The sequence below is a fragment of the Leptonotus elevatus genome, chromosome 2 (assembly GCF_054856555.1).
Source record: "Leptonotus elevatus isolate MCC_2025b chromosome 2, RoL_Lele_1.0, whole genome shotgun sequence".
In the NCBI taxonomy this organism is placed as follows: Eukaryota; Metazoa; Chordata; class Actinopteri; order Syngnathiformes; family Syngnathidae; genus Leptonotus; species Leptonotus elevatus.
In genome coordinates this window covers 16801539-16813314 of record NC_141240.1, presented here as the reverse complement: position 1 = coordinate 16813314, position 11776 = coordinate 16801539, and the positions used below count along the sequence as shown (strand labels likewise).

The window sequence follows — 11776 nt, the reverse complement described above, 5'->3', positions numbered from 1 at the left end:
ATTCATCTTCACGTCATATGAAACATACAAACTTACCATATTTTCCAATTGTACACTCGTAACTTGCGAGAACGTTATCATCTACACAGTCTACATGAAATCGGCAAAATTTATGTTTTTTTTTTTTTTTTACACTCACTTGATCATAGTACTTGTTGATGTACTTGTACAGCTCGTGCAAAGCCACCAGGAAGTTGACCTCACCGGCGTAGTTCTGTGTTAGACGGGTGAAAACAGAGATGAACCATCGGGGGGGCGCATTGGTTTCCATTCATAATTGATTTTAAATGCCACAACCATCTCAAAAGGAAACCGCAATGAATGATTCACAGGTTCTAAGCAAGGACAACATTTTCCAACATGGGAAGACATGGAAGGTAACATACACGGGAGAGCTCTGCCAGAGCCGAGTTCATCTCCTGGTCACTGGCTGAGATGGTCTGACGGATGTCGGCATAGTACCTGCAGCAGACAGCGGAAGGTGTAGAATGTAGAAATAACAACTAGTAATTATATTTTCATATTTAATATTTCTAAACTATAAAAGGTCAACTGCTCAATCCCACGGGAATGTCTTGCCGGTTTGCATATGGTTCAAATGTGTGTTTAAAATATAGAGAACACAAGAGCCACCCTTTCTACAATAACAAGACTAACTAGATATATGTGCAATTTCTGCAGGAATTGCATGGGAATTAGCTGTATGCTAATAGCTGAATGCTAAGGTGAATGCTTATGAATTAAATTGAAAGATAAATTATGTGAAAATTACAAAGTATTCATTGTAGTGGAAAGATAAATGAATAAAAAGAACATTGGAACCCGGGAGGCGTGAATTTTTGAAGCAAGTTGAAATTTATATGGAAAAGTGTTATCTGAAAGTGCCCTCCATTCATTTAGAATACAAAGTGGAAATAATAATATCCAATGGAAAAATGCAAAAATAAATAAATAAATACATAACACTACTCAATAGCGCCACCTAGGCATGCAGTACCCTCCATTCACTTAGATGGAAAACTATGATAGTCTGTTGGTTAGCATGTTATCACTTAGCATAATTGCCATGTATACATTTGCAATGTACAGTCGTAGGTGGTAATTGAACTCGCGACCTCCTGGTTACTGCACAATACATTTTACCGAGTGCGCCACTGAGCAGTATCAAAGAACTGGTAATGATGATCAGTTGTATGCATGGAAGTGGGCGTGTAAAGTGGGAAAAAGTCCAATGTCAGTCCTATTGAAAGGGTTAGGGATAACGTTAAATTGTGCCAACACTGTAAGTAACGTGGAATCAGACGATAAATACTCCGGAAGGTGTGAATTTTTTAAGCAAGTTGAACGGTGTAAATCAAAAGTATTGCGTGGGAGTTGTTTTTCGGCAAAAAAAGTGAGAACAATTCCAGCATTCCCACAATAAAGTAGATGTTTTTAACAAAAAAAAACAAAAAAACTTGTCTAATGAAGCTTCAACCCTTCAACAGTGTAATGTGCAGCAGACAGCAGTGAGTGTGGCATGTCTGCTTCGAGAGCATCCAAGCATGGAAGCCTCGCAGGCCTCGTCTACCCACTGTCTGGCCCTGACAGATTGTCCCAGGCCTCCCTCTCCTCCAGTGCCCCGGGTCAGTGGGCTGACTGCCTGCCCAGCCCAGCATTTCTTACCTCTCCACCATCTGTTTGTAGCGTGGGATGTCTCTGGCGTAGAGCAACTTGTTGATGGGGGAGTCCTGTGAAAGCAAGACAAATTGAAATGGTGTCCTGAATAAACATTCAGGGATGTTATACAAGACTACTGACTGACTGGCCTCCCAAAAAAAAAAAAAAAAAATTGTGGTCAAGTAATGTAATGTATAAGAGCCGTGCACTCACGGGTTTTAGTTTTAGGTACATCTGCTCTGTGCAATGCAGGCAAATACAAACGACAGAAAATGGAATCGTGTATTTGCTCTCATCAGACTGTACAGGTGTACCTAATAATGTGGCGAGTGGATATGCAGTAATTGCAGTGACATACTGGCGTGCTGCTTTAAGATTGCTCTCCGCAGCACTTTTATATTGGCTGACTATGATTAGCTCACCCGTCCCAGTTTGTGGTCAGCAATTGTGCAAGAGTCCATAAAAGTCTGAGCGATGACAAACAGCACAGCGTCCACGTGCTCCGAGGTCTGCACGTTGAAGATGAACTGCGGATTCTTCAGGATGTTGATCCAAAATCGCAGCGGTAAGCTGTTTGGTGAGACAATAACACGCATCAGCTGTATCGAAAGAAAAACCAAGCACGAGAACCATACAAAATAAACAGTTCTGTAAACTGTATACAGTAAGAAAAGGATCATTTTGCTTTGATTTATATATTCAATGTTACTAGATGCTCCTTTTTTGTCAATGTATGTTTTTATTGCAACAGTGCATTTTAATATTATGAAACCTTTTGTTTTTTTAAGCTGGTCATTACCTGTTGGTTTTCCAGATATGGATGGTCTCCGGGTCGCTGATGTTGTGCTGCAGGGCCTGCTCATCCAACAAGTCAAAAAAGTATTTGACAGCCAGAGGGACGGGACGGCTGGTACTGAGGATGGCCGTGAATAAATCATCCACAAACTTTTGCAGTGTGCCCTGACAAAGAGTCGAGCAAGTCAAATAGATCAGAAAACAATATACATTCAAATATATAATATAAATATACTATTTCTATTAGTTTAACATTTTTTTTTACACTTTTGTTAACAAGAGTAAGAAAACCTAGAATTTGTTTTATTGTACATTTAGAACAGATATATATATTTTTGATTAATCATGAGTTAACTCAAGTCATGCAATTAATTACGATTTTAATTGCCCGACGCTCGTAATTTTTAATTGTAATTAATCGCATGACTTCAATAGTTAACTCACGATTAATCATAAATGTGATATCTGTTCTAAATGTACAATAAAAAATGTTTTCTAGGTTTTCATACTCTTGTTAACAAAAGTGGAAAAAAATGTTAAACTAATAGAAATAGCATTTGAAAAATTAATGTTTGACGTCAATAGCCGTCAATGGGAGTGAACGAGTTAATAATGAACGCTGGGGTGCTCTTCATTTGTGAGGTTTCACTCAGTTACCTTCATGGAGAGAAGTCGCGTGAGGTAAATTTCGGGGATGGCCTTGGCTCGCTCACCGCCCTTCTCCCTCACGCTGCCCCTTCTGTGCTTAGGCAGCTCCGACTCCTCGCTGGCTTTCACCAAATGCCACAACTTAACGCCTCCTTCCTCACCATCATCCAGCATAGGAGTCTCTGATTAGAGGTGAGGAAAAAAAAGAGACAGAAATAGTATTAAACACAAAATGTTAAGGTATGACTCACATAGATAACATGGGTGTGAGCGTTGCATTCAATTAGCATTAATGACATAAGCAACTACAGTGATTTACAAAAAGTAATGGCAATTATTTATAACCTTATGCTTAACAGTTTACTCACGGGTTTTAAGTCACAAGGTATCCAAAAATTGCCAATTTAATCCTGCAACAATGCAGAATCTCTACAGTATTTAACATAAATTACTTATGCAGTCAAACAGCGCCCTCGTGTGGCTTTTTACTTCATTTTATTTTCTTAACCGCTGCCTTCTTTAATAAGTGTGTGTGTTTGTATACAATTTCTGTATGGAAACAAACTCACTCTCTCCCGGCATGTAATCATGGCTGTCATGGAGGTGATTTTTAGTGCTTCTGGGGATGAGGGCGACAGTGGCTCCATCAGGGACCTGCACCACCGCAGAGGGAAAGGCATACTATTTTCAGCGCACAGCATCAACAAAGAAAAGCTAAAAACAACATCGTCATGTTTATTTATAACTCTTATTTCCAGTAGTTTTGCCCAGTTGTATTCAGTCGGCTCATGTTGGGCTGATTTGCATTTACAGTATGTTTGTGTGACTGAGACTGACCTTGTAGTGTTGCAATGTATTGAGGCGTTTCCACAGACCCTGCACAACTGATGTCAGGTCCTCATCTGATAGGATTAGGTGACCTGCCACACCCGAGCGCCACTCTGAATGGAAAATAATTATCACATTATAATAGGCTGTTCTTATGATAACAATTTGCACCCATCAAGGGACTCTACACTCATGTGTCTTTTGTAAATTATAAAAAGGGTACAAGCATAATAGCATCCTGAAGGTGAGAAATCCCTTTGGAGACAATTTTGTTCATTTATGTAGTGATTTATTTATTTATTCCAGGAAAGGCTGATTAAGAATATTGTACCTCCTTCAGAGGCCTTATGGAGCACATTGGCAAAAATTGTACAACCTACGTACGGTATCACAACCTTTAACATTGGGGAGTTTAACTTATTGTTAACAAGTTATTTTACATTGGTATTATTCAATTACGTAAAATGAAAAAAAAAAAAAACATTCAACTGAAAAATGTTGTGATCCAGAAATGTCCTCAGTACTCATAAGGAAAATTCTTCATAGCTTAAAAATGAAAAGGGAAAAAAAACATATAAATATATACCATTATATATTTGAGTTTAATTTTTTTTCTTAAATGATGTTCCACTCACCAATTTCAGCTGCACTTTTTATTTTTTATTTTTATAAAAGGTGCTATGGAAGCAATGTTATCACAGATGAACTATTCTTTAACAGCAACAACATCTTTCTATCCATCCATCCATTGTCTGAACTGTTCATCCTTACCAGGGTTGTGGGCATATTTCTAATCAAGTCATGTCAAATCACAAAAGTGCCTCAAAAGGCTTCACAGGCCAACAGTTGGCAAAGATTAGAGAAGATAATGTCAATGCTAGATTTATTTGGTCAGTTTTCATAACATCGGAGGTCTATGGTAATGATACAAGCGATAAGGTGCTCTAATGTGTTCAGTTCATTCTTAGTGACTTTCATTGAAGATAACACTGATATCAAAACTACAAATGTATTGACAAAAGGTAAGAAACATATTTCTATCCTACAAGAAAGATTTCATAAAAAAACAACAACAAAGAGCCTAGTGCCCACGAAAATTTTTGTTTTTTCTTGTTTTCCGAAAACATCCAGATCGAACGTAGGACAACTATGCTGTTAGGCTAACGGCGCACACAAGACTTACCAAGGTGTAAGGAGTCAGCATGTGGCCTCCGAGAGACGGATGTCCCCTTCCAAGTTTGGTCTAAAAGTTTCTCTTTGACTTGGGTGATGGTGTCACAGTCCAGGACCTTGGCGGGCATCGTCTGAGTAGAAGTTCCTCCAATGGCAGCAGCAGATGGCATCACAACATTTAGGGTCTGCATTGATAGAAAAGAAGTGTGAGCATTACTGAGGGAGAATGAAAGATATTTCAAATGTTGACGAAAACGCTGCAACAAATATCAAAACAGACCCATGTATATGACGTGAATTTAGCTTCAATCAATTTCAATTCTTCATCAGATTGGAACATAACATTCCCCCATTGCAAGGGACCAATGTACAGTAATTATACTTCAAGTGTGTGCTCTGACCAAGCTGCGGTACTCCACGTCCTCTCGCAGCAGCCGGTTATCATTCAAAGTGTACTTGGCTTTTCCTGTGACAGCATCCACGGGTCCCTTGTCCACCTGGTGCTTTATTGCCCGGAACAGCATGTAGAATGACTCCCCTGCTGATTCCTAGCCAGAAATGATTATGGGGGGTCAACAATGTCAGAACGCAACAGAATTTCATTCAACACTTGTTCAGTGATTGTACTGAATGGAAATTAAATTCCCAACTTATAGCGATGAGTAACCATCCAGTGAGCATGGCAGTCAATATTATTAAGCTGTATTCTGTGTGATCAAAAGTAGAAGCAAACTCATGTTTTATTTGAAGCATCTAATACACAGTCAACATGCTACATACCCGCAGGAAGTTAAAGAGGCAAATGGACATCCAGTTTGTCAAGAGCTTCTCAACCACAGATTCAGTTCTAGGAAAAGAAAAAAATAAAGTACACGCAGGTATGAAAAAAATCTGCAGAATAATAATTATTATAAAACCCCTTATTAATAAACAAATTGACAACTGTGCTGCCCTTCTGACCTCCTAAGCATCAGCTTTGGGTTTTTCGCCACATACTGTTCCACCAGGTCATTAAGTAGAGTCTTCAGGATGTCTGTGAAGTACTCCAATTTACCGTGAAGGGCGACAGTCAGCAGAGAGGCCACATAAGCCCGGTCCCTTGGGGAAAATGTCTGCTGGGCCTCCAGTGTGTGAATAAACTGCAAGAGCAAGACAAAGACGTAGTGAGCGTCTGCAATGACTACATTTCAAAACCACCCGCAACTGGTGAAAAGTCACAATATAGAGGACCCATTAAAATAAAATAAAAGTTTTACCCCTCATCCTCTCCTTTAATTTAAACCTATTATAGCACATTTTCAGTTATGAAAGCACACATTATAAACATAATAAACACACAGAAAAATGCAAGCATACAATGTATACAAAAGGTGGCAAGTAACTTAGTACAAATACTTTGCTGACCTTGGTGAGAAACAGTTTACTATTGAGCAGATTAGACAGCTGAACAAGCCCTTGTTCCACAGTCTGCCTTCGGCTTTCCGGGACATCCAAATCTTGCCTCAGTGGCGACTCCTGGTGGCCTGGGAAGAAAATGCGCTCTGCATACGCCTTATATTCCAGGAAGGGAATACCCGAGCCCATCAAATCACTGGACATGTCCATCATCTCGGTCATCAGGTCTGATGGGAGTAAATGAAAAATTGACATTTTGAAACAACAGCAGATTGTAAAAATGCATACCTGTGAACTCCTTCTTGCAACGGTCTCGCACACTGGTCTCCAGATTCTCCAACTGGATCTGGACCTTTTTATAGTCCCTCATAGCCTGTTTGCTCTTCTTCCTGGCAATCAACAAATAATAATGACACAAAGGCTGGGCTACAAAATAGTTCCAAGGTGTTCAATGTGCAACCTGCAGATATTGCATTGATATCTTATAACACACGCAATAAGCCATATTTGACTTAATTATTACCTGTAAATGAGGACTATAATGAGCACAATGAGAACCACTATTGAGGCTCCCACTCCGACTCCCACTTGGGCTTCCAGAGGGAATATGGATAGGGCATTGCTGTCATACTGAACCCTACCTAAGGAGAAGTTCATGTTGCCCATTTTCACCTGGAAAACACAAGGACAGATAAAATAATGAGTCTTACCCATTCACATTGGGCCAGTAAGTAAAGTGCTACAAAAAAAAAAACACAGTATGGCACACTAACCTAAGCTGGTATGGAATCTCTAGTGTTAGTGCATCCATATGTGTCGGCAAGTAAGATTATCATTCGAAACATCATGTGCTGCTTACGAATGATAATAATTCCACAATGCTGCTGTTTGATTCGTATTCTTCAAGATCTATTACAGATCTGGGGTGAGTCTGGACGTAAAGAGTTGTGTTTACTCACGGTGAACTCAGGCAGACTGTCCATAACCTCCTTTTTCTGGTTGGTGCGTACTGATGGCTGCTTGGCTGGTGGTTCACAGTACAAATGGTTATGTGTCAGGGTCTTCACTGAACATACGCCGTCCCCGATCCGGGCCTGGACCTCATGTTTGTAGATGGCCAGGTCCAGATTCTCTCCCTAAGAAAAAATTATTGTGAAAAATTAATAATCTGCTAAATAAAAAAAGATTCAACCTTATTTTTACACTTTTGCAATGATTACAGTTTTAAAAGGGGATACCTGGTGCACTTCTGCATAATACTTAAGCCGAACATCATACGTTTGTTTACAAATATTAGTTTTGGGGACAGCAGGGGTAGACGTGTGAATTTAAGATAAACCAAAATTTCCACTGTAAATGTAATTAAAAACAAAATGATACATGAAAATGATAATAACAAATGAATCATGAATGTGCTAGAGTCTATCCTAGCTCGCTTCGAAAGGCAGGGTACACCAAGGACTTGTTGCCAGCCATTTGCGTGGCACATACAGACAAAAACAACAAACATCCAAACTCACATTCACACTTTAGACAATTTAGGGTCTTCAGCAAACTTAACATGCACTCTTTTTAGGAATGTGGGAGAAAATCGGTTTGTAAATCATGTCCATCACTGCACACCTCAACAGAGATGATGCTGCCAGGTTTGTGGTGGTAAGGCTTGTCGGGGTTATTGCGGTTCAGCATGTACAGCTTTGGGTTGGGTTCATAGCTGAACGCTTCACCGCCCACAGTGTTAAAGTCAAAATGAAGACTGTCCAACAGGAAATGAACTTTGACCCTCGCTCTCCTGGCATCCAAACCCACAGCCGGCGTCGGGCACAAGATGAGGGAGGAGCTGTTCACTGTACAGCGAGACTCATACTGGAGTGGGGGGTGGGCAGAATGAAGAAAATACAATAAATATTCATTTGTAGGAGAAAAAAAGAAAATAATATTTTTGCTACTTTGCAAACCTGTTTGACATGGCAAAGTGCACCCTGAGAGCAGTCCGCCTCTGGGATGATCCTTCGCCGTCGCTTGAGTGGCATCTGCTGACCCTGTCCTTCTTTCAATCGAGCTGTGTTCCGCCTCCTCCTGGGAGGAAGAGAATCAGGCGGGCTGAGGGTGACCCGAATTTTTGGGTCTTGAACCACATCCAGGTTTTGACCGGAGACTCTGATGATTCTGCCTCCGCTGCAAGGAAAAAGCAAATGCTTGATAGATAATCTTATGTACTTTGTCATCTAATTTGATCTCAGTTGCATATACCAGCAAAGTTCAGAGACGTTTCTTCTGATGTTGATTTTTTATTATGTTATGATGGCTCAACATCCTAACATTTAAACTTGAAAAGTGTTCAATGTCTAACTTCAGCTAAATAAAAGCTGAGAAAATCATGAAAACTTGTGATGGAGCATTCTTGTATCACATTCCTTTGATATGATGACAGGATTTAATGAAAGGGATAATAATATTGATATTATTGTTCATGTAAATAAACCCAAAAAATCTGATTTTATAAATACAGATTAATTTATTTTTGGCCAAATATTTTTCGTGTTTAATCGTAGGTTTCACTAACTTACTGCTTCTGTTTGAGTAATGAAGAGGAAGGGTGAGCATTATAGAGTTTTAACAGAAATTCTAGAGAAATTTGGTATCTCAGTAGAAAATAAAAACATGACTTACATGTCTCATTCAAAATGTGATGGCAAAACATTTGACCATGGCAAGAATTTAAGTGTAAATTATAAATTGAATTTCATTCTGTTTAGATCTTTTTAAGTACTGTACATATTTTACAGAGCAAAATGCTGCATACATAAAAATAAATTAAAAAAACAACAAACATAAAAAACATTCAGAACAATTCTGAATATATTTTCCATCAACTGAGAAGCACCTGAGAAAGCTTTTGGATGGTGCAGCCCACGAAATGTTGGGGTTGGACGTGTAGTGATACACAATGCCCTGTAGGTGGCGTTCTGCTCCTCCAAATCGCACCATGATTCCATGTTCGCCTGTTCTGTTACTGCCTCTGGTCAGACAGCAGATCTGATTCTCCTCAATGCTTACCCTGAGCAAAGACAGCTGACATTTTAGTATAACCGTGAGCTGTATACATCAAAATTTAAAAAAAGGTACTACATCAATAATGATGGTCCGACACGTACACCATACATGGTATTCCTCCGATGAGAACGCTGACATCACTTGGGTGGCCCGTCTTAAGGTTGCGACCTTTGATGGTGACAGACGAGCCCCCTGCTTTAGGCCCTCTCTGGGGGGAGAGACCGCTCAGTATGGGATCCTAGCAATGAGAAACAAAAATAAAGCATGAGCAGAATGCACAAAGAGAATAAAAATGTATGCTTCAATAATCCACTAGCAGGCGGCCATGTGGTGATTTATTGTCAAGATAAATGGGGGCAGCGGAGGAAACACTGGAGGGTTGTTTCACAGCCTACAGCCTTCAATTTGCTTATGACTTTGTGCTAATTAATTAGAGGCCGGCGTCCTTTTCCTGTGAATGCAACTAAGGAGGGACGAGCTGCTTGATTGAAAGCAGGTTGCTCACGAGCTATAATTTTGACACCTCGTAAAAAAAAAAAAAGAATTGCATAAATACAAAATATTTTTAAGTAGTAACAAACGCGTTGTTAGAAAAATATTTTAAGCACATTTGAATAAATATTTTGTATTTACCTGAAACCTGAAAGTCTGAGCAGACACTCCAAGTCCTCCGCCCCTTACTTTAACGGAGGCCTGTCCACTCTTCTCTCCATGGCTGATTGTAGTTTCACACACGATCCTACATGACACATGTGTAATAAACAACCTTGCATATGCCATTTCACTTTTGGCATACATTACTCACCTTGAGGAAATCTCATATCTGCTATGGATGACATTGCAGGGAACCTCAGCAAGCGTGACAGAGTTGTGGATGTCCTCAGCCCTCTGGCCAAGATTGGAGCCTGAAATAGTCACCAAGGTTCCTCCTTCTACAGGGCCAGACACGGGATCTAACTGAAACACAAGACAAAACACTCATTTGATAGCTTTCTGATTTACAGAAGATCATATTTCACACACAGTCAAAGCAACCTTGTCAATATAATATAGTAGCTCAATATAACATGTCAAGAAAGATATCCGGAAGAGAGGTGCTAATATTGATAGGACATGAGTTTATGATTCTAGGTGAATGGTGAAGTTGATGGATGACTGTTTCCTATTTTGCATCTTAGTGTTCACTGTCTCTCAGTGGGCAAATTATAGAAGTGTGCGTGAACTGGCAGCCTTTCTCATGAAGCAGTTCCAAATTGTTTGGTGACCGCTGCTGTAGAATGGGTGCTCCAATAATGTACACTTGGCCATCTTTTCTGTATTTCACTTTGATTTTTAAGTCGAAAAGTTTAAAGACCATAACATAAGATTGAAGATAATTCAATGGCATAAAAGAAAAACAGCGTGAACAAAAACTGATAAATGAGTAATGGGAACTGCTTTTTCAGGCAGATTTTGGGTCACCCATTCTACAATGGGGGTCACAAACCTTTTTGAAACTTCGAACTACTTCTTGGGTATTGATTAATGAGAAGGGCTACCAGTTCATATATACTTATAAAATGTAAAAACCTAAATAAATAAATAAATAAAAAACGTATCTGCACGACCTTGCACCCGCTGGCTTTTCTTCACTAACTCTACAGTACAATCCCTTCCTTTGAACAATGCTGTAAATCAGTTTACTATAGAAAAAAATGTGTCACAAATGAGATCAAATGCCTCAAAAATAACTAACCAGTACTGATATAATAATCAATAAATCAATAAAAAATAAACATGGTGCAAATTTCAGACATCAACACAGTCAGTAAAACCTTAAAGATGATTCATGTAAATGAGGTAACAATGTACATCTTTGAGTGGAAACATATCAGCAGCAACACTTCAAACAAACACATATTTATATATATGACATATGAACAATAATTACGTATTGAAAAAATTGTTGATGTTGGTATTATTACTCGTATTATTTTTCTTCAAACTACCCCTAAAAATTCCAAAGAGGATATAAAAACTTACAAAATGAATGACAGGTGCAGGACAGGTGTGTTTGACGTCATTGGTACAGGACCCGCGGTAAACACAGTGGGAGCTCGCAGGACCCCCGCACCAGACGCAAGCATACTTGGGGTCTGCCGTACGACATCGACTACAGTCGGATCTCCCCACGGAACAGTTATACAGAGTCACTGTAGCAGCAGAGAGAGGGGGAGATCAG

At 39.5% G+C, this 11776-nt stretch overlaps 1 protein-coding gene across 1 annotated transcript in view; it reads right to left on the bottom strand.

Annotated features, from left to right (window-relative positions):
• Nucleotides 1-11776, bottom strand: part of LOC147178620 (plexin-B1-like) — a 54072-nt gene that overhangs the window by 2889 nt on the left and 39407 nt on the right. Inside the window, exons 16-38 of the mRNA XM_086068342.1 lie at nucleotides 11578-11747; nucleotides 10361-10512; nucleotides 10189-10294; nucleotides 9657-9793; nucleotides 9386-9559; nucleotides 8457-8676; nucleotides 8122-8364; nucleotides 7458-7634; nucleotides 7022-7170; nucleotides 6787-6887; nucleotides 6508-6725; nucleotides 6064-6242; nucleotides 5884-5950; nucleotides 5505-5651; nucleotides 5114-5288; nucleotides 3940-4043; nucleotides 3672-3756; nucleotides 3112-3284; nucleotides 2459-2619; nucleotides 2082-2229; nucleotides 1666-1730; nucleotides 387-462; nucleotides 140-214 (exon numbers count right to left, since the gene is read on the bottom strand). Coding sequence (XP_085924468.1) covers nucleotides 140-214; nucleotides 387-462; nucleotides 1666-1730; nucleotides 2082-2229; nucleotides 2459-2619; nucleotides 3112-3284; nucleotides 3672-3756; nucleotides 3940-4043; nucleotides 5114-5288; nucleotides 5505-5651; nucleotides 5884-5950; nucleotides 6064-6242; nucleotides 6508-6725; nucleotides 6787-6887; nucleotides 7022-7170; nucleotides 7458-7634; nucleotides 8122-8364; nucleotides 8457-8676; nucleotides 9386-9559; nucleotides 9657-9793; nucleotides 10189-10294; nucleotides 10361-10512; nucleotides 11578-11747 — 3302 coding nt within the window. The remainder of the gene's footprint in view (nucleotides 1-139; nucleotides 215-386; nucleotides 463-1665; nucleotides 1731-2081; nucleotides 2230-2458; nucleotides 2620-3111; nucleotides 3285-3671; nucleotides 3757-3939; nucleotides 4044-5113; nucleotides 5289-5504; nucleotides 5652-5883; nucleotides 5951-6063; nucleotides 6243-6507; nucleotides 6726-6786; nucleotides 6888-7021; nucleotides 7171-7457; nucleotides 7635-8121; nucleotides 8365-8456; nucleotides 8677-9385; nucleotides 9560-9656; nucleotides 9794-10188; nucleotides 10295-10360; nucleotides 10513-11577; nucleotides 11748-11776) is intronic.